Raw genomic sequence first — 22,888 nt, forward strand, 5'->3', positions numbered from 1 at the left:
CCTCCTGTATTTGAGCAGCTTGCCCTGTCAGCATGACGTAATGTTGTTATTTATAGGCACAGGAAAAAGGCAACGCAGGAAGAGAAATCGTTCCCTCAAGTTCTGTTAATTGTAGTCTTCTTGGCCTCCCTCCTATGGGCTCTCTTCTTTATCTCAGGCATCAAGGCGTAGGGTGGTCACTTATCCTTAGCAGTACACAGAATGAGAGATCGATTTAATCTGGCATAGGGGAGCCCCGAGGGTGTATTTATCTTTACTCTCCAGCTAGATAAGTTCATATTGTGTGGTTTAATGACTCTGTTCACTGGAATGAGAAGAAGATAGTAACCCAAACTGCTAATAATTAAAACTCATTTGCTATTCTTTAACCCTATCTTTATAAGCTGTGGGACCGAAAAGCAAATAGAAGGTTAATATTGATTTATATCTCTAAGATCACTAAGTGCCCATAAGGAGATGAGCTTCCCTTGCCTGCACAGCCATAGTCCTAAGGGTGGGGGTTAAATGCATAGCCTGTTGTTAAGTGTCCTTCATAGCTGTGTTGCTAAACCATTTCTGCTACGCAGCAGCATTCGTGCTGAAATTGCTTATAAGTAAGATGATTTTAACAACGTGTGCTTCTTTGTGTGACAGGTGACAAGGAGGCCCTCGCATTTTAAAATACCTGTATAATAGTTTATTTTAAGAAGTTAAGCAGCTTTATACAAATAATCTGAGAAGCTGGACTATATCAAGAAGAACATGGCATCAGGATTAGAGGAAGACTCATTAACAACCTGTATTATGCAAAGGACACAACCTTGCTCGCTGAAAGTAAAGAGGACTTGAAGGACTTACTGATGAAGATCAAAGACTACAGCAGTCAGTATGGATTACATCTCAACATAAGGAAAACAAAAATCCTCACAACTGGACTAAAAAGCAACATCATGATAAACAGAAAATATTGACGTTGTCAAGGATTTCATTTTACTTGGAGCCATAATCAACACCCACAGAAGCAGCAGTCAAGAAATCAAAAGTCATATTGCATTGGGCAGATCTGTGGCAAGAGACCTCTTAAAAGTGTTAGAAAGCAAAGATGGGACTTTGAGGACTAAGGTGAGCTTGACCAAAGCCATGGTATTTTCAGTCACCTCATATGCATGTGAAGAGGGAACAGTGAATAAGGAAGACCAAAGAAGAATTGATGCCTTTGAGTTATGGTGTTGGCGAATATTGAATATATCGTGGACTGCCAGAAGAATGAATAAGTCTGTCTTGGAAAGAGTACAGCCAGAGTGTTCCTTAGCAGCGAGGATAGCAAGACTGCATCTCACATATTTTCCATGTTATCAGAAGGGATCAGTCCCTGGAGAAGGACATGAGGGTCAGTGAAAAAGAGGAAAACCCTCAACGAGATGGATTGACACAGTGGCTGCAACAATGGGCTCAAACACAGCACCGAGTATGAAGAGTCACAGGACTGGGCGGTGCTTTTTTCTGTTGTACGTAGGGTTGCTATGAGTTGAAACTGACTTAATGGCACGTAACACAGCCACATAAAAATAACAGCCCAGTGATAATTAAATTCGAATTCATTTTACTTTAAATTACTTTGTCATCTTTAATATACACATAGGAGGCTTTATGCAGTTTTGTTTACAAATCTAATGCCTACATGTACTAACAGTATTTATAAATAACTGGTATGCAGAAAGTTTAGATTTCCATTGTGTTAGTAATAGGATATTTCCCTGTTGTTGGGAAATTGCTGTTAGGATATTTAACTATTTTTGTTTCCCCATTATTTCCCATTATCTCATTGTGATAACAAGTACTACAAAAATATCTTTGTACATTTTTTCTTGACTTATTGCCTTAGTGTATAGCTCCAGTCGTGCCATTATTAGAGTCAAATAGTATGAACAGCCCTGTAGCTCTTATTATGTGATGGGTGACTACACTGAAGAAATGGTATTGTTGTTATTATGTGCTTTTGAGTTGGTTCTGACTGATAGTGACCCTGCGTACAACAGAACGAAACACTGTCCGGTCCAGCGCCACCCTCACAGTCGTTCTATGCTTGAGCCCATTGTTGGAGCCACTGTGTCAGTCAATCCATTTTGTTGAGGATCTTCCTCTCTTTTGCTGAATCTATTTAGCAAGCATGATGTCCTTCTTAAGGGACTGGTCCCTCCTGATAACATGTACAAAGTATGTAAGACGCAGTCTCGCCATCCTTGCTTCTAAGGAGCATTCTGGCTGTACTTCTTCCAAGACAGATTGGTTAGTTCTTTTGGCAGTCCGTAGTATATTCAGTATTCTTTGCCAACGCCATAATTCAAAGCCATCAGTTCTTCTGTATTCCTTATTTGTCCAGCTTTTGCATGCATATGAGGCGATTGAAAATACCATGGCTTTGGTCAGGTGCACCTTCATCCTCAAGGTGACATCTTTGCTTTTTAACACTTAAAAGAGATCTTTTGCAGCAGATTTGCCCAATGCAATATGACGTTTGATTTCTTGACTGCTGCTTCCATTGTGGCGCCAAGTAAAATGTTTATCATGATGTTCCTTATTAGTCTAATTGTGAGGATTTTTGTTTCTTTATGCTGAGATGTAATCCATACAGAAGGTCATAGTCTTTGATCTTCATCAGTAAGTGCTTCAAGTCCACTTTGCTTTCAGCAAGCAAGGTTTTGTTGCCTGCATATTGCAGGTTATCAATGAGCCTTCCACCAATCCTGATGCCCTGTTTTTCTTTGTATAGTCCAGCTTCTCAGATTATTTGCTCAGCATACAGATTTAATAAGTATGGTGAAAGGATTTGACCCTGACACACACTTAACTGATTTTAAACTATGCGGCATCCCCTCGTTCTCTTCGAACAACTGCCTCTTGTTCTGCGTACAGGCTCCTCATGAGCACAATTAAGTGTTCTAGAATTCCTGTTCTTCATAGTGTTACCCATAATTTGTTATGATCCACACAGTCGAATGCCTTTGCATAGTCAATAAAACGTAGGCAAACATCTTTCTGGTATTCTTTGCTTTCAGCCAAGATCCATCCAACATCAGCAATGATATCCCTTATTCCATGTCCTCTTCTGAATCCCATGGTCAGAGTATAATTATTTATTATTTTTGTGCATGGTATCAGGAGCAATGTTCCTCCCCATAGTTTTGTTATATTTATTTCTCTATTTGTGCAAATTAATGTAATATAAAGATAGTTCTTCAAATGTTACTGAAAGGACACTCTCGCCACCACTTGTTATTTTCCACGTTTTGATTCTTGCCATTCTAGTGAGTGTGAAGTGGTATCTTATTATGGTTTTGACTTGCATTTCCCTGATGACATAAGTACCTTCTCATGTGCTAATTGGTTCTTTGTATATCTTTTTTGGAGAAATGTCTGTTCAAGTAAGTCCTTTGCCCATTTTTTAATTGCGTAATCTCTCTAAACCATACTTCCCTCCTCAGTGAAATAGGGACCCTAGAAGTACCTATGGCATAGTTTTGCTGTAAGGATGAAATGAGGTAATAATCTTGGCAGGCATATGAGCATGTGACACTCTAAGTAAGTGCCTGGTCTTGGTTAGTGGTAAGAATGAGAAACATAGAAACATATTTTTTGCCTGTGATGAGAAAGGCCTTCTGCGTGGTGCCAGGAAAAATAGAAAAAGTCCCCGCCCACAAGAAACTTACAATCTAGTTATGAAAACAGCAATATGAATGTACGGGAAGGTACTAGCACAAAGCAATACAAGGAGAGTGCCAAGTGAATGAGGAACCACTGTGGGTGGGTGGGGGAAGGCTGGGATAGTGGGGACACAGGAAGTAGCACCTGAGAGGAAGGGAGGCTGGGTATAAAATGAGGAGGCAGTAGAGCATGGAGGTCAGGAATGTTGGCTCTGGAGTCAGACTAGATTCAAATTCAGTGGCTCCCCCTCTGGCAGTTGTGAGGCCCTCAGCCCGGTGCACAAATTGAAGGAGCTGCTCCACGGTGTTTGCTGTCTTTCCAGACGTATGGTTAAGAGTGCCATTCACGTTAGCTTTTATGATGATGGTGATGAGACCAGAATTAGCTTGTTAAGGCAGCATTCTTTACAAGTTGTTTACTTAGCTTCTTCATGCCCAGCCTCAGAATGTGTATTTCCCATTGACTTGTTTTGTCTAAATGACACATATTCACTTGAGAACACGGTAAAATACAAAAATGCATCAAGAGCAGATACAGACTTCGCATTCCAGAAGTAACTACTGTTTACACTATGCTAGATACCAGAGTATTGACTGTAATTAGGAGTTGGACAGCTATACCTTCTAAATAGTTATTTATAATATTCTCTAGAAAAGACCCCTTATATCAAAAATTTATAGACAGAGAGGTAGATATCTAGCTGCCATTAAGTCGAGTCCAACTCATTGAGAGCTTATGCACAGTAGCATGAAATGCTGCCCCAGTCCAACATCATCCTCACAGTTGCTGGCATGTTCAAGTCCATTGTTGCAGCTGTTGTGACAGTGCATTTCACTGAGGGTCTCGCTCACCCTCACTGGCCCTCTGCTTCACCAAATGTGATGTCTTCCTCTAGCAATGGATTCTTCCAAATTTTTTTTTTAAGCAGGTGACTCAGACATGTTCTGTTGTGATCCGTAAGGCCTTCACTGGCTGGTTTTTGGGAATAGATTGCTGGGCCTTTCTTCCTAGTCTGCCTTATTCTGGAAGTCCTGCTGAAACCTGTCCACCATGGGGGACTCTGCTGGAATTTGAAATACCAGTGGGGTAGCTTCCAGCATCATAGTGACGTGCAAGCTGCCACAGTATGACAAACTGCCAGAAAAGTGGTGGTCCATGTGTTTAGTAGTATTAAAAGCACCACCCTCCCCCATTAAGAGCTTTCTAAGCAAAACACATCAAGGAAAAGAGTGCATAGAATTGACATAGAAATAAGCTTCTGTATAACAAAAACATCATAACAAAGTCAAAAATGAGCACTTGCAGGGGTGGGAGGACCATACTACTACAATCCTGGGGTACGCAATGTTCACGTATTCTGCCTTCCTCCCCTCTTGCCAGCTTCCCTCCCTGACGTGTGGTTAGAGGACCAGAGTCCACAGATGGACAGTCCTGGGCCAGTGACATTCTTGCTGGATGAGAGACCCTAAGGGATGAGTACGTCTGGCTACCGCTGAGTAAACTGCCAAGCAGCCATGGGTTTTATTACTGTTTCTTGGACAGAGAACACGTGGTGCCAGAATGGTGTCCCCAGTGGATGGTCAAACAAAGATCTGATGAATCTGAAGTTTTCATATGTATTTAGTATTCTGAATAATTAGTGCTTTTTGTATATTAGTCTCACGTATATTTAATATCCAGGTGCCTTATGGATATTAGATATCTCTTGGTCCTTTGTTCTCTCTCTCTCTGTTTAGCATGCACGTGTGCACACACGTGCACACACACGTTCACATACACATATGCTCTACTTGCTGTGTATTTAATTTATTCTTTAAAAATTCCATGAATTTTGCCTATATCTAGTAAACCTTTTGTTTGCCAGCTACTTAAACCACCTTGAAAGATTTTGTCTGTGTTCTAGAAACTTCAAACTCATTTATCTAATAAAATTGAATATTTTCAAAAGCAAATGCACATGAGAGATCTGGATGTGAGACAGCCTTCCCCAGCAGCTGAGTCAACAGGGAATATTGCGTTCTTGGATTTGCTGCTATAACAGTTACTTCCTCTCCAGCCTTTAGCCCAGCAGAATTGGGTTATACAAACATTATTTTAATGCTGATAGACTGGCTCCAAGCTCAGACCTTTTTGTTTGTGAGCTATTTTTGTCATTTAAAGTTAAATACAATTTGGAGGCAGTACAAAAGGAAACTGCCTGCTTGCGAAACAAAGTCTTACATTATAGATTCAGGGGAGTCTGGAACTTGATGCCCCAGCCCCTAGAAGACCTTTGCCTTATTTTCGTTTCCACTTCTGTCACAGCTCTAGAAGCGAGACCTTTCGCTAGGTAGCTGAATATAGTGAATCCTCCCAGCTTTTTTTTTTTTTTTTTCCCCAGTTTGGCCTTGCTGGTGGGCTTCTTTGACTAGAACAGAAAGTAACCGTAATAGACCCCAGGCTTCAAGTGCAGACTCTGAAAACTAATTTGTTCTCTTGTGTCTTCTTATTTGTAATTTGAGGTCTTTACTTTCTAAAGGGCTTAAAAATATATTAATGCAGAAATAATAAGGAAAACCTTCATTTTTTAAAAAATTGGGTAGAAAATATTACCTGTAGTCACTCCATCCCTTCATGTTACATGTATCATTTTTCTTCTCCCTGTCAGTGCAAAAGAACGTACACGTTTGTTTGGGTTTTAGGCAGGAGTATATACTTGTATATTTGTGGTGGGATCTTAACTTACAGATCTTAATTATGCCTGCTAGATAAAATCTGGAGTCTCTCCTGGTGGGTCTGAAACATTTGGTGAGAAGCTTAATTGCCACTCCAAGTGTTTGCTCTGAATGATGGAAACAATGCTGTGATTCATTTCCCAGAGTCATTAATAGTGGGCATTGATGTGCACCTTATTTTAAAGACAAGGTACCTTTCTTAAGAACATTTTATTTGTATGAGTTCATTTATTTCAATATCCCCCTGAGAGTATAAACAAAACAAATTATTTCCTAAGGTCCAAAATGATGTTGGCTGTAAAGCTGGCTCTGAAATTTGATGCTGTTGACTCGTTTAATATTATTTGCTACACTGTGTGCCCATTAAGAAAAAATTTAAATTATGGTGATTTAAAAATTTTAAATGAAGTATTGATTGAAAGGTATGACTTTAAAGTGAACGAATTATTTACATAGTTCCAGAGCATAGAAAAATACCAAAATATTTTCATCTCATTCTACAAGTCTGGCATTACCCTGATACTAAAACTCTTCAGGGAGAGCACTTAAGCAGAGAACTGTAGGTCAACCTTATTCTGGGTATAGAAATTTATTAGCAAATCAAATCCAACATTATAATAAATACTATATTTTTAAGTGCCACATTATGATCTTGTAGGATCCTGGGTGGCACAGATGGTTTGCACTTGACTACTAACCTAAAGGTTGGTGGTTCAGACCCACCCAGCAGTGCCACAGAAGAAGGGTGTGGCAATCTGCTTCCATAAAGATTACAGGCAAGAAAACTCTGTGGAGCAGCCCTACTCTATAACACATGTGGTCGCCATGAGTCAGAATCAACTCAACGGTAATGGTTTTGGGTTTTTTTTTGAGGGGGGCTTATTCTAAGAAGTCAAGAGTGGTTCAGCCTCAGGAAATGTGTTCCTGTCATTCCCTGCATTAGAAAAGGAATTCATACCCATTGCCATCAAATCAGTTCCGACTCATAGGACCCTGTAGGGTTTCCAAGGCTGTAAATCTCTACCGAAGCAGACCGCCACATCTTTCTCCTGCAGAGTCTTTTGGTTAGCAGTGGCTTGCTTTAACCACGGCGACACCAGGGATCCTTTCCTTATTCCCTGCATTTAGGAAAGGAATTCATAAAACCACATAATCCCTTCAATAGATACTCAAATGTTATTTAATAAAATGTACTGCCCAATCGAGATTTTCAAAAACCAAGGGAACTTTTAGCAAGTTAGGAATAGAAGGAAATTTCGTTATTTGGTAAAAATGGCATCTACTAAAAACCTGCAGTAAACCATATATAATAGTGAAACATTAGAAACAGCCTCATTAAAGGCAGGCATAAATCAAGAGTACATGGCGTGATTGCTACTCTTTAGTGTCTTAACTGGCAGTCCTAGTCAATTACGAGAATATGTACTGTAAAGGATGAGACAAAGCTGTCATTATTTGCAAATGATTTGAATGTCTACCTGGAAATCGAAGAGAAAAATGAAAACAAACCAAAAAGCCATGAGAACTTATATGACTATTGGTAAACTAATGTATATAAAACTAACTTGCAAACAGCAAAAGCTTTCCTGTGTACCAGCAACACTTGGAGAACAGAAAAGAGGAACAAGCCCGTTTTACAATTGCCACAGATAGTATGAAATGCCTTGGAATGAACCTGTCAAGAAATACATACAACCTACAGAAGAAAACCATTCATTTTACTGAAGGACAGAAAGGAAGCTGTGGATGATGGGGAAACATACCATCTCTCTCTCTCTAGTGTAGAAGCAGTGGTTTCAGATGTTTCCTTTCAAAGAGCTCCATTTTTTACCATTAAAAAAATTTATTATGACTACACACACATATATACACACACATAAAAGATTTGCCATTTCAGCCATGTTTACACATACAATCCAGCAGCATTAATTACATCCGCCATGTTGGATCAATTCAGTGGCAGTAATTAGGTCCACCATGTTGTGTAAACATCACCACCCCTTTTTATCACCCTTTGCAGAAACTCTGTGCCCCTTAAGCAATAGCAGCCCCACCCATTTCCCCCTACAAAGAGCAACAATTAATTTGGGAAAGACTTAAGGTTTTGGTCTTCATGGGTTGCATTGTAAGTAGAAAAAGCCAGCCCACACTTTTTCCTCTGTTTACAATCAAGAAAACTGAGCCTGCAAATGATTTTGCAACACAGCAAGTCAATTCATAATTTACAAGACAAAAGCCCGCACTATAACGTCTAATTCTTGACTTAGTGGCTTTTTTATACTAGTCCATTTTCCAAATTCTCTACGTGCCAGGGTATGTGTATGTGTTCAAAAGTTAAACTGTGAATAGAGTATCAAAGGGAGATCATTCTTTCTTTGCTATTTTCTGGATATTTTAATTTGTAATCGTAAAAACTCCCACAGATCATTTTTTATTTTAAATTATTATGATGAAAAAGGAAAATACATTTCTGCCGTTTGAATGGCTGTTTATTATATTCCTTAGTGAGTGATCAGGATAGCACTGGAATTAATTCTGTAGTTATGCTTGCTCTTGTCATTCAACTCTGTACTATGGCCTCAGTACTTTCAAGTCCTATTACAGTGCTGGTAACAGGAAAAAAAAAAAAAAAAGGTACTTTTGTCACAGTTTAATTTTTAAAGAAATATACTGTATTTTCTAAGATTATATAACAAATTACCCCAAAACTGGTGGCTTAAAACAATAGAAATTCATTCTCTCAAAATTCTGGAAGCCAGAAATCTGAAATCAGTTCACGGGGCTGAAATCAAGGCATCAGCAGGGCCTCACTCCCTCCAGAGGCTCTAGGGGATAATACATTCCTTGCCTCTTCCTGCATCTAGTGGCTGTTGACATTCCTTGGTTTGTGGCCACATCACTCCAATCTCTGCCTCCATGGTCACATTGCCTTCTCCTCTGTCTGTGGATGATGTGATGGCATTTAGAGCCCACCTGTATAATCTAGGATAATCTCCCCATCTCACAATACGTAATCATACCTGCAAAGACTCTTTTTCCAAAAAAGGTAATATTTACATGTTCTAGGGATTAGGAACTGATAGCTTTGGGGGCGCTTACTCAGCTTGTGACATATACACACCCTTGGCTGATGATAGCACCCTTTGGAGGCAATCAACAGTTTGAATACTAATCAATTGCTAGATTGTTGACCTTGAGCACATTGCTTAACCTCTTTGACCTTCAGTTTCTTCATCTGAAAATTAAACTATTCCATGCCTTTTTTAGCGTTTTTGAAGGAGTTAAAAAAAAAAAAAAAGAAAAGAAACTATTGATCCAAATGTTATTTCCTGGCTGCTGCTGCTGCTTTTTTTTTTTTTTTTTTGTAACTTGGATTCAAAGCTTTGTTTCTAATTGCCTTTGTATCTCTGGAGCTAGCGCCATCCCTGGAATGGAGTGGTTGCCCAATAAATGTTTACTGAATCAATTTCCATCTTCTGAAGGGCAGTGTGGCACTGGTCGGTCCCGCACTGAACTTGCAGCTGGGGACAGCCCAGTGGGCAGGACCCATCCAGAATGTGGTAACTGAGGGCCATTAACTTAGCCAACACACAGATGTGTGCACAGCAGAACCCCTAAGGCTGAAGTTTCTGTGGTAAATGTGCTAAGTCAAGTTCATTTATGATACAGGAAAAAGACTGTTGATCCCGAGGGAAAAGTTAGAGATGGGTTGGAATGAGTGTCAAGAGCACTACACACATTCTTTGTAAAATACTGATCGATCGATCGATTGATAAGTTACGCCTTTTAGAACTTTGGTTGTCTACTTCCAACCAGTGTAAATGGCTTCAGAGTTGTGGGCCTGTTTCACATACCTGTGCAGTTTCCACCGATTCCGTTTGAAGCTACTTGAGAACAGGAGTTAGTGATATGGTGAGATGTAGCTCCTGTGGCTGCCTGATGAGCTTTCACAGTGGTGGTAAAGTATCCAGTGCTACAGCTGGGCCCTCCCTGACAGCAGAGAGTGGAGTGTTGCTTTGGGACATGGACAGGTATTGATCCAGCCTTGGCCTTGGTTAATGAGTCATTTGGCCTACAACGCCCCTGAGTCACAGGCTGTTTCTGAGATGGCCTTGCTGACTCAAGAGTACATTTGTGTCCCAGAGCTTCCTGCAGAGACCCTGTGGGGCTAAAGGAGCTGAGGAAGGGCTGGAGCTGCTCTGTAGCTTCTCTCCCATGACCTTTTGGCTGTGGAGGGAAGAGGCAGTTAGGAGCCCTGGGGAGGGAGCGACTGAGGAGCAGAAGAGGGAGAAACACAGGGAAGCGCAGAGAGGAGGGATGGAAGGAAAGCCTAAGCCCCAAGTGTAAGGGCAGGGAGAGCAGCTCAGGCCCTAGCTGGGCAGCCACAAAGGAATGCTTCTAGACAGGCCGCACGGTGAGGAGGCTCTCTCTAGTCTTTGGGGTACTTCAGGTTGATATTTATCATTGGTACATGATATTTAACACCTATCAGTGCCTCGTTGTTGTTAGTTGCGGTGGAGTTGACACAACTCGTAGCGACCCCATTACAACAGAACAAAATGTTATCTGGTCTTGTGCCATCTTCACAATTGTTGGTCTGTTGGGTTCTTCGTTGCTGCCACTGTGTATTTTGAGTGCCATCTAACCCAGGGGGCTCATCTTCCAGCACTGTATCAGATAATATTCTGTTGTGATTCATATGGTTTTCATTGGCTGATTTTCTGATGTAGATTGACAGGCCTTTTTTCCTAGTCTTAGTCTGGAAGCTCTGCTGAAATCTGTCTACCATGGGTGACCTTTCTGGTATTTGAAATACTGGCGGCCTAGCTTCCAGCATGACAGCAACATGCAAACAACCACAGTATGACAAACTGACGGACAGGTGGTGGATCAGTGCCTTAGCTAGGATTGAATCTAATCATTTTTATCCTGGTGATGCTTTTTAGATTCTCTTATCAAGTACTTGTGGTACCAGGTTGGCAGACTTTGAAAGAGATTTTTAATGAAAGAAAAAGCAAAATCCATTTAATCAGGAATAAGTAGAGCAGGCATTTGAGAGTCTTTTGGGTTCTAGACAGCATTAGGTGAAAGCAAAAGTGAAAAATGGAATCTGGATCCTCAGAGAATTTCTGAATTGTTGGAAGGGGAGATTTGATGATCAGAAGTGACTGGAGAACAGTATTCTGAGGTAGAGAACCAAACTGTAAATTGCATGGTGTAGAGAGTGAGTGGGTCACGTCAGGAGACCAGTGAGGACAGGGCTAACTGGGAATGGCTTCCTTCATTCACTTAGCACTGACTGAGAACCTTTCTCTGCCATGTGGTTTGCCAGGTTAGGTATACAAAGGAGGAGGAAATGTAGTCCCTGCCCTTTTAGAATTTATTTGCTAACAGGGTGCTAGATTAGCAAGCAGTTACAGTACAAGTTCTCTTGTGGAAGTACGAAGAGAGGGTGGTAGGAGAAGGTGGATCTGAGCTTTTCCCCCAATCTTCCAACCCCTCCCTACATGGAACCAATTCAGAAGGGAGGCTTTTGTCAGGAGTTATGTTTTTCTGTTTAAAATAACAAGGAAAAAGACAGTGTTGAATTATCATGATTGTAAGATTAATGACAGACCTTAGCCAGTAACTCTCTTTTTTTTTTTTTCCTTAGTGTCAAATCAACAGTGCCTTGACTTCTTTCCACACGGCTTTGGAACTGGCAGTAGATCAGAGAGAAATTCAACATGTGTGTCTATATGAAATTGGTAAATATAAATGTCTGTCAAGCTTCTTGTTCTGAAACAGTATCAGTGTTTGCTTGTGCAGTTGCTCACTATTAATGCTGTTCAATTTGTATCTTTGTGAAATGCTTGCTGCCTTACACAATAATGACTTTGTTATTGTAGCGTCTGTAATGACACTTACCATTCTGATTCTACTTTAAAATATTTTGTTGTTTATATAAGTTTGATTTTAGGATAATAGGTAATGGGAAATGGGTAGACTAATAACCATTTATAAATACCTTATTGGACTGCACATTCACCTGCCATAGGAGAGAGTTAGGGAGGTGCATTCCAATGCCAGCACTTCCACCAATGGGCCTGAGACCTTGGACAAGTTTCTGAAGCCCTCTGAGCCACGTTGTTGCCCCTGGAGTTAAGCTGCCTCACCCCATGGCAGTTGTGAGGTTTGGATGAAATAACATTGTATGAAGAGTCTGGTGGGGGCCTAGAGAACAGAAGTTGCCCCCAAAATGTTAGCGTCTTTCTTCTGCTTCTCTCCTACTGGAGATGAATTTATAAGCAGGCTTTGAAGTATTTATTTATGTAAGACATACCCCCTGCTCCAAAGTTTTTGCTGAGTCTTTTACTGACTTCTGTAAATTCTCAAATCTTTTGCATTAGGTAATTCCATAATCCTTTTAGGTAACGTGGAGCCCAGGTGGCACAGTGATTAAAGAGTTTGGCTGCCAGCCAAAAGGTTGGCGGTTTGAATCTACCAGCTGCTCCTTGGAAACCCTATGGGGCATTTCTGCTCTGTCCTACAGGGTTGCTGTTAGTCGGAATCAACGCCAATGGGTTTAGTTTTTTTTTTTTTTAGGCAACAGTTGCTCCATTATGCTGAGAACTTTGAACTTGAAACAAAAACAACAAAAAAAAAGTTTTGTTTTTTTTTAAATAAGGGGTTCATGTTTTAGAGTTAAAGCTAATACTATGAGGTCACATCATAAGAAACACATCATATAGCACGTAAAAAAGAAATGAACGAGGAGAAGAAAGGAGTGGAGCAAGGAGAAATGATGATAGTGATGGAAATCCAAAGGGCAACTGGAATCCAAAAAGCTCTTTGCAGAGGGACAGCGGGGGAGAAACGGAGAGTGCTCAGGGAGGCCGTTGGCATCTGTTAGGTCAGGATCCGAGGACGTCTGCCGCTTGCTTCCCTGCCGGGGACATAAGTGTGTTCCTGAATTATGTTTCAAACCTCCGTGATGACTTAGGGAGAAGAGATAAGGTATAATCCAAGGGAAAATGTATTTGTAATTTAAACTCTGCTGGTGTTCTGTTTAATGGCTGTAATGTAGAATGAAATGTGTTTCAAAGAACTTGAATAAAAAACCTAGCTTCGGTGGCATTTTTTTGTACACTACTTCAAAGTCTATGACAATACAGAATGTTAGAGCCCAGAGAAGCTTAGAAACCATCTAACCCAACCTGGGTATTAGGAAGGTTAAATCAGACAAGAAATAGTAAAATCAGAATTCAAACTTCCTATTAAAATTCCATGCTGCCATCCTCCTTTAGTTTGCATTTAATTCAAATCTTACATCTGTTAGAGGGTTATCTACATCCTGATGTCTACTGTAGAGTGGAAATAATTAGCCCAAATTTTTAGCCGAAAACATGCCAGTTTCATATCATGTCCCATAGAATTAGACACTGAATTTTCTGGACATGTGGATTTTCCCCCCATAGTTTAAATGGCACATCAAAGATCACACAAATGTTTAATGACACGTCTGATGTCAGTATTTTCTTTGTATGGAGACAGTAATGTATACAGGAAAGACCTGTGGCCTCCTTTCTGCTTTCTTTCCTCTTAGCTTGAGGCCTTGAGCAGGTCACAGAGCCCCTTGATGCCTTAGGTCTTCTCATTGGTGAAATAAGGATCCCATCACCCACCTTTGCAAGGTTGTAGTAAGGGCTACCCATTGTTTTTGAGTCAATTCTGACCCCTTATAGGACAGAGTAGAATGGCCCCATAGGGTTTCCCAGGCTGTAATCTTTATGGAAGCCGACTGCCACATCTTTCTCCTATGGAGCGGCTAGTGGATTCGAACTGCCAACCTTTCCATTAGCAGCCGAGCGCTTAACCCCTGCACCACCAGGGCTCCTGTAGTAAGTAAAACTCGTTGCTGTCAAGTCAATTCCAACTCATGAAGTACTAGCATAGTGCTTAACACACAGTTGGGGCTTAGTGGGTGGTAGCTACTGCTCTTAATAGGAGCCCTGTGGCTCAGTGGTTAAGTGCTCAGCTGCTAACTGAAAGGTCAGCGGTTAGAACCCACCAGCCGCTTCACGGTAGAAAGATGTGGCAGTCTGCTTCCGTAAAGATTACAGCCTTGCAAACCCTATGGGGCAGTCCTACCCTGTCTTGTAGGGTCGCTCTGAGTCGCAGTTGACTCTGTGGCAATGGGTATACTGCTGTTAACAATGAAATTGTTAATTAAAATTCCTTTCGTGTCAGTTGCTGCTATTCTTTACAGCAGTAAAAAACCGCGTTTGGGTCCAGGGAAGATGGGGTCCTTTCTCAGCTCCACTCCCAATTTGCAGAGGGCAGAATGGGAAAATACTAATTTCTGACCGGCTTGTTCTCTGCCTCTCATAAAGATTCGTGAGTTAGTGAAAATAAGACATTTTGAGTAAGTCACTATGTATATAACCTAGTGGCATTGCTTCCACTTCTTTTTCTGAGCCTGTATCTACTCTTAGAGAAATACTACATGTACTTAGCCTAATCTCTCAGTTGTATAAGGCAAATCGGAGTGTTTTCTTAGAAACTTTTCAGTTACTCTTCTTCTAGACTGCTTAATCAGTTGTGAAATAAGAAGTACCTGTCTTATTCAAAACTTCACATTGAAAGTCTGAAGTTTTGAGTAAGACAAACACTCCAATTTCTTAAGTGTTCAGGTAGTTTACATAGAATACTCGCAGAGGAAGATAGTAGTATCAGAGATGTGTAGCTTCCATACAGGATCGAAAGCTTAGACTTGATGGTAATGTGCTAAAAGTCTGTCTTTCTCAGGTTGGTGCAGCATGATCGAGCTGAACTTCAAGGATGCATTTGATTCCTTTGAGAGGCTAAAAAACGAGTCCAGGTGGTCCCAGTGCTATTATGCCTATTTAACAGCAGGTAAGTCAGCCGTTGTCTGCACTGCCCTTATTTCTATGTTACGAGCCAGGTCACTTGCCCTTGGTAGAGAGGAGGATGGTGGCACAGTTTTCCCCAGTGTATGAATGTTTCATGCTGCTAGGTCCATAGCAGCTGAGTATAGCGTTTACTTGCCAAGCTGAACTCCAAGAAACTCAGCTCTGTACACCGTGCCCCTTGGCCCACCTTCCTTCCTCACTCTGCCCCACTGCTACCCCCTGGGCCCGGTTTGGCCATGTGCTACTGAGAAGGAAATGCTCGTTATGAGGTTCTCCCGTTTTTGTCCTCAACAACCTCAACCTGCCCTTACCTACTTTTTTTAGTTCCTATAATTTTTTAAAAATTTATTGGAATTTGAAGAAATTTTAAGAATTTGACATATCTTTTTAATTGTATTAATATTTTTATTTAGATGGTTAGTGCCCTGGTTACAAAGATGCACATAGGTTTTGAGCAGTCTGCTCCCACCTCGTTTTACCTAGTAACCGGTTGCCTTCGAGTCCGTTCTGACTCATACAGCCCCATGTGTGTCAGAGTAGAATTGTACTCTGTAGGGTTTCAATGGCAGATTTTTGGGAAGTAGATCGTCAGGGCTTTCTTCTGAGCACTGTTACATTTACAGTGTGATTTTGCAGAACATGAGGTATTTTAGTACTGCATTATCACTATAGCAATTATTTGTAAAATTAGTTGCTTTTTTGCTCTTGTATGAGGAGCCCTGGTGGGATAGTGGTTAAAGCCCTCGGCTGCTAACCAACAGGTCAGTGATTTGAACCCACAAGCCACTCCGTGGGAGAAAGATGTTTCAGTTTGCTTCAGCAAAGATTACAGCCTTGGAAACTCTTGGGGCAATTCTACTCTGTCCTATAGGGGCGCTATGATCTATGGCAGTTGGTTTTTTTTTTTTTTAATGAGGAGATAGTGAAAGACGTGCTGCCACCTGGTGGACAAGAAGGTTGTTTGTGCTACAGTGGTTTAGAATTGTTGAGATGTACAACTGAAGAAACCCAAGGGGTTGTATATTTTCTGCCTTTTAAGCAAGTTTTATATAAACCTTTTCAGACATGTGAGGTAATGCATCTAACAGTGACCTTGCCTTACGCAGCCATATAAACATTTCTTCTCCTTATAATTCAAGGCTAATCCAAACATTATTTTAAGTACTTCCTTATCTTTTTCCTTACCATTGGCATAAATGGTATGCCAGCCACTTTTTATGCCTCTGGACCTCAGAGGTAAGGTGTTATTTCAGTTCTAATGCATTTAGCATCAAGGTGGGTCCCTTTTGGAATGTATTAAGCATAGTAGACCAGAGCTGGAGTGTCATTGTTGTGTAGGTTAAACATTCTATTAGGTGATGCTTCCTGGATGTGTTAGTTTTGTAAACTTTTGCCTTTTTTTCCTTTATTTCTCTGAGATAAGGCTTGCAAGCATGATTAGAGCTTTCCTGTGAAGTAGCTAGGGAGCCCTGGTGGGTTTGTTTTGTTTTTTCTGGGTCACTTTTGGAAAACCAGAGGTTCTCCATATAACCTAATGGAAAGGTGTCCACAATAAACTGCTTCTCTAGCTGTCATTGGTATATTGTCATACCACAGATTGGTGGCACAACAGTGCCGCTTGCCTCATTGGTGGCAAGCATCACCAGGTCATAGTTCTCAGAATCCGTATTACCAACCAAAAATTTAAACACACACAATTAACAAGTATACATTCCAATACTGAAAACACATGCCATCAAAAAAACAGAAAAAAATTAAGGAGAAAATATATAATAACAAGACTATTTCCCTCTGAATGTTTAGATTTGATGAAACATCGTCTTCTCTTTTCACTTCATCCCTTTCACTGATCTAAGTGAGATAGAACTGACTGACAGTGGCCAATATGTATATATCCCGACATCCTAAATTCCTGTAACTTTCCATCAGCCCATTAGCAATCAGTGAGAAGCCCCCTTGCACCCATACTCTTCACTGGAATCCCAGGGTTGTTAGTTGCCATTGAGTTGACTCTGACTCTTGGTGACCCTGTGAACAACAGAAGGACATGGTGCTCAGACCTGTGCCATCTTCGTGATCGCTGGTGTGCTTGAATCCATTGTGGTGGCCCCTGTGTATTTTGAGTGCATTCCAGCCTGGGGGCTGCATCTTCCAGCACTATACTGGGCAGTAGTCTGTTGTGATCCATAGGAGTTTCTTTGGCTAATTTTCAGAAGTAGATTGCCAGGCCTTTTTTTCTTGTCTGTGTTAGTCTGGAAGCTCCACCGAAACCTGCCTACTATGGGTGACCCTGCAGGTACTTGAAATACCAGCGGCATAGCTTTTGGCATCACAGCAACACGCAAACCACCACAGTACGACAAACTGACAGAAGGGTGATAGCGATCCCAGTAGGACATCCGTTTTCTTATGGCTCTGTATTTGGTGTTTGGACAGGATTATTTTCAATATACTGGTTAGTCTGCTATTACTCACACTTTAAGGGTTGTTTTTATAGAATTTGCAGACATCTCAGAGGAAGGAAGAAGCTGTTTATTGCACCCAACACGTTGAAGAGGGGGTGAACCAGGATTGCATGGCCCAGAAAAGAAAGTCCTGCACAACAGCCTAGTCAGAGTGTAATTGGATCACATGATCTTATTTAGTCTTTGTTGAGTGTAGAACATAAAAAAAAGCACAGTTTGGCTGTGTAGAAGAGCATTTATTCTTCAACTATTTGGAAATCCCATGTGCCTGTAGACTGCCCCATAGGGATTCCAGGGCTGTGATCTTTATGGAAGCAGACTGCCACATCTTACTCCTGTGGAGTGGCTGGTGGGTTCAAACCACCAACCTTTCGGTTTGCAGCCGAGTGCTTTAACCACTGAGCCACCAGAGCTCCTATACTAGTTGTAGGAGATGATAATCATGAAAGACTTTAATTTCTGCCTCCGCAAGGAGATTTTGTCAAGATGATAAGATATGTGTGAATAGTTGTAATACAGAGATCACAAGTGGAAGGGAAGGATTACTTCTGCCAAGCTGTCAGAGAAAGCATCTTGCAGGAGATGCCACTTGGGTTGGCAGTGACAGGTGGGTACACAGGGACAGGCAGAGCCAGAGAGGGTAGGTACCGGAGCCTTAGCAGCTTTTCTGTAAGCGTGTAATTATGTCAAAATGAAAAGCTTAGCATATCACACATACACCACACAACACACACCCATTGCTGCCGCATCGATTCTGACTCAAAGCGACCCTGTAGGACAGAGTAGAACTGCCCCATAGGGTTTCCAAGGAACAGCTGGTAGATTTAAACTGCCAGCCTTTTGGTTAGCAACCGAGCTCTCAACCACTGTGCCACCAGGCTCCATATCACACATGGAGTGGTTTTTTAATGGAAGAGCCAAGTGTCTGAAGTTCTGGTTAACCCTCAGATTTTCGGATTTTTCAGAAATTCTGGTACTTTTAAGCATCAGCATCTTTTCAGACTCCTTCTGACTTTACTGTGAGAGGAACAGGTGGTTTTGTTCTTTAGGGCCTGAGGTATTGGTGTTGTAGACCTTTAAGGGTGACTCAGATATGGATACTGTTGCTATTTATGACAGTTTTTTTTTTTTTTTTAAACATGTAACTCTATAAGAAGGTTCTCAGTTATCTGAGGAAGACTTCAAGCTAGGGGCAGCAGAAATATTTTTCCCTACTGGTTCACTGCAACCTTAGGCAAGTTGCTCAACTTCCCTGGGCCTTTGCATTCTCTGATCTATAAAATGATGAGGTTGGTTATACAGAACAATCACTGAGCTTCCTTCTGGTTTTGAAATGTTATAGCTGAAACTGATGGGGTAATCGGAATTAGTGCAGACCCCCACATCTGGACCAGAGTTGCCCCTTCATTTGAGCACTCACCCTAGTCCCTCTTACTCCCTAGTAGGACTCCCCTGGCTTTCCTCTCCTCTCCTCACATCCTCAGCGCTACGAGACTTGCTTCTCCTGCTGCTAGCAGCCTGCCTCTGACATGCCATGGCCCTGCAACGCGCTTGACCAAGCCCACAAATGCCGAGTATAGGGCTTCCCTAGGTGGAGGGGTGCTCGAATAAAGAAGGAGGAACTAGCAAATGAACACATATCACAACCGGGGAGTGAAAAACATGTGGCTAATGTATAACGAGCAATTTATAGAAATGGACTCAGTGCCACAGAAGTTGAGAGAAGGATGACAAAGAGTATCCAGTGAAGTGTCATTAAGGAGGTAGGACAGAAGCTGGGGGTGAAGTTTGGAGAAGGCGGGGGAGCACAGGCCAGGTAATACGAGTATGATCGAGTGCTCGTGTTGTGGTTGTGGTGGAATGAGGGTGGTGTGCAGACTCTCAAAATTATGCCCATCCTTCAGTGGTCAGCTTGACATCTCCTGCCTCCTCACAGGCTTCTCTGATCACTCCAGAGAGAAATATGTGTGTGTGTGTGTGTGTGTGTGTGCGCATGTGTGTGTCTGTGATCTCTTTGGCTGAATTTTACGTTTCATCCAATTGCAAGTTTGTGTGTTTCTTCCTCACAGACTTCCTAGAGGCTTATATATATATGGCAGGTGGTCAGTGGACACATGTAGAATTAATTCATGACTTTCAGGTGCATTGATAGCCTCCTTCCACCACAAAGCTTTCCCGATCTGCTAATCTCCCTATTGTTCTTTCCTAGATTCCTTTTTATTCCACTTTCTGAGCATGTGGGCTTCGACTGGGTTGTACACTGTTCGTGACACTAGCTGGGGATTTTGTTACGTGCAAGCCTGTCTTCCCAACAAGAGGACAAGACCCCGACTCCTGTGTCCCCCAGAGCTCTGGGAGCACAGGCACCTGGGGAATAGTGGAACTGATGGACTGACTACCAGGAGGATGGTGCAGTGCTTTGCCTAGCTGCCTTTTAAAAATATTATTTGCACTCATTGTGAATACCCTGGTAATGTTTCCCAAGTATCATCAGCATAGGTATCCCTTAAAACAAACAAAATTGTTGCCATTGAGTCATTTCCGACTCGTGACAGCCGAGTCTGTGCCAGAGTAGAACTGTGCTCATAGGGTTGTCAATGGCTGTAATCTTATGGAAGTAGATACCAGGCCTTCCTTCCACAGCACAACTGAATGGATTCGAACTGCCAACCTTTCTGTTAGCAGCTGAGTGTAAACTGATTGTTTTTTCTCCATAACACATGAGAAATACAAATGTAATTTCTTACAGTATGTCAGGGAGCCACTGGTGATGTGGATGGGGCACAGATTGTCTTTAAAGAAGTTCAGAAATTCTTCAAAAGGAAAAACAATCAGATTGAACAGTTCTCAGTGAAAAAGGTATGTTGAAGCCTGTTGCTTTGGTGTGTTATTTTTGATGGGCATTTGTAACCAGTGCTACCTTGGATGGATTTTAGGAAATCATATTTAAGATTGGAGACTTAACTTGCCATGGAAAATGCAGTTCATTGCCAGGGAGAGAATTTACTCCCATAATCATACTTCTGCTCTGAATAGAAAGTGTTCGTTTTGCTGCAAATAATTAAGCAGATGCGTCTTCTTCTTCTCTCTTTTTTTTTTTTTTTATTTAAATGAGGAGAGACATTACAGACTCTGCAGAGCTAATGAGCATATCTGGAGAGGGAAGGTTAAGGAGTTTCAGAAGAATGCAGACAGGCAGGGCCTAAGTGAGAGATGCAGACGGTCTGGTGCTCAGAAGAGTGAACGTGCCATGTTTTGACTTAATAAAAAACAAAAGCATGCATCCGATATACCAGCAGAGAACTGTAGAGACAATGTCCCTAATTTATTCTGTAGTTTTAAGAATAAAATTTAGCTGAATTACCTTGGGTTACGTGACATCTCACTTTATCCTTATTTTTCCATGATTTTCGTTTTATACATTTCTGTTCAATAAACATTTAATGAATTATTTTTGTGTATAAATTAGATTGTAACGTGGAATGCAACTGAGAGTATTGGGATTAATTGGAAAATTAAAAAGTCAATAAAACCGTATCTAAAAGGCATCTACTAGACTTACATTCTCCCAATAGACCACTGAGTTATTCGTCATTCAGCTTTTAGGAATTCCATAGATTTAAACTAAGATGAATCTAATTTTATCCCCAAGTTTCCAGAATACAGCCTGGATTTTAATAGTAGATTGAGTTGAGTAATGAATGAAAGGCATATATACCAATAGGTCAAAAAAAATTGGAGAGCAAAATCTTAAAATATATAGAGAAATTTTCGTTTTCAGCTTTGTAGGAGAGGGCTTGTTGTTAGTTGACATAGGGTCGGTTCTGACCCGTGGCGACCTCGTGTGTAACAAGACACAGCGCTGCCCAGTCCTGCACCGTCTTCATGATCTTTGGTATGTTTGAGTCCATTGTCGCAGCTGTCTTATCAGTCCATCTTGTTGAGGTTTCCCTCGTCTTCGCTGGCCCTCCACTTTACCAAACATGATGTCCTCCTCCAGTGGTTGGTTCCCCCTGATGACTCCTCCAAAGTAAGGGAGTCCAAGTCTCAGACAGTTTTGTATGATCTGGAATATTTTCATTAGCAAATTTTTGGAGATCGCCAGGCCTTTCTTCCTAGTCTGTCTTAGTCTGGAAGCTCCCATCCTCTGTAGCTGACCCTGCTGGTATTTGAAATACTGGTGGCATAGCTTCCAGCATAACAGCAACATGCAAGTCACCACAATATGACAGACTGACAGCTGGGTGGTGCGTAGAAGAGGGCAGTTACATCGAATATGAACTTTGCATTTTTAAATGCACGAAAAGTGTGTTTTTATTTGAATTTGCCTTAGGAAAATGTAGCCTAATAATTCTAATTACTTGCAGGCGGAAAGATTTCGGAAGCAAACACCAACCAAAGCGCTCTGTGTGCTGGCATCTATTGAAGTGCTATACTTGTGGAAAGCCCTTCCAAACTGTTCCTTTCCCAACCTACAGAGGATGAGTCAAGGTAAGAAAATAAAATCAACTATGTACTTTGGCTTGTTTCCTGGTGCCGCTTCCTTCAGTTTCTCATTACTGTTATCTGACTCAGGCTGTGGTTATGCCACAAATCTGTCATTCTTAGATACATGGTATAGTGACTAAGAAAATCCAATTTCTTAGGTGATAGAAGCAGAGCGCACTGGGTTACCCAGCTGTGCCTGCGTCGTTAGGCGTATATGCTGATACACACTTACTATAATGTCATTAATTCTATAACCATGGAGGTTGCTGGAAGCATACATGTTTGCATGTGTATAATGACAGATCCTCCACCATTATCAAGACATAAAACATTGCCACCACCCCTCAAATTTCCCTTGTATCCCTTCCCAGCCAACACCCATTCCAAGTCAACTACTGTTCTGATTTTGATCCCCATAGCTTTGCCTGTCCTTGAGCTTCATACAAATGGAATCATATAGTATGTATTCCTTTGATTCTGACTTCATTTGCTCAGCTTAATGTCTGTAAGATTTATCCATGTTGTAGCCTGTATCAGTAATTTGTTCTTTTTACTTATGAGCAGTATTTCATCATATGGCTATTAAAAAAAAAAAAAAAAAACCTGCTGTCGTTTGAGTCATTTC

General features: G+C 41.3%; 1 protein-coding gene and 1 long non-coding RNA gene across 2 annotated transcripts in view; one reads left to right on the forward strand and one right to left on the reverse strand.

Annotated features, from left to right (window-relative positions):
- Nucleotides 1-22,888, forward strand: part of TTC39C (tetratricopeptide repeat domain 39C) — a 100,478-nt gene that overhangs the window by 67,252 nt on the left and 10,338 nt on the right. Inside the window, exons 7-10 of the mRNA XM_049901665.1 lie at nt 12,052-12,145; nt 15,186-15,293; nt 20,525-20,634; nt 22,143-22,266. Of these exons, the coding sequence (XP_049757622.1) occupies nt 12,052-12,145; nt 15,186-15,293; nt 20,525-20,634; nt 22,143-22,266 (436 nt within the window). The remainder of the gene's footprint in view (nt 1-12,051; nt 12,146-15,185; nt 15,294-20,524; nt 20,635-22,142; nt 22,267-22,888) is intronic.
- Nucleotides 1-22,888, reverse strand: part of LOC126085888 (uncharacterized) — a 61,827-nt gene that overhangs the window by 25,182 nt on the left and 13,757 nt on the right. Inside the window, exon 3 of the long non-coding RNA XR_007519362.1 lies at nt 6,277-6,324. This is a non-coding gene — a long non-coding RNA (uncharacterized LOC126085888). The remainder of the gene's footprint in view (nt 1-6,276; nt 6,325-22,888) is intronic.

Source organism: Elephas maximus, chromosome 11 (genome assembly GCF_024166365.1).
Source record: "Elephas maximus indicus isolate mEleMax1 chromosome 11, mEleMax1 primary haplotype, whole genome shotgun sequence".
In the NCBI taxonomy this organism is placed as follows: domain Eukaryota; kingdom Metazoa; phylum Chordata; class Mammalia; order Proboscidea; family Elephantidae; genus Elephas; species Elephas maximus.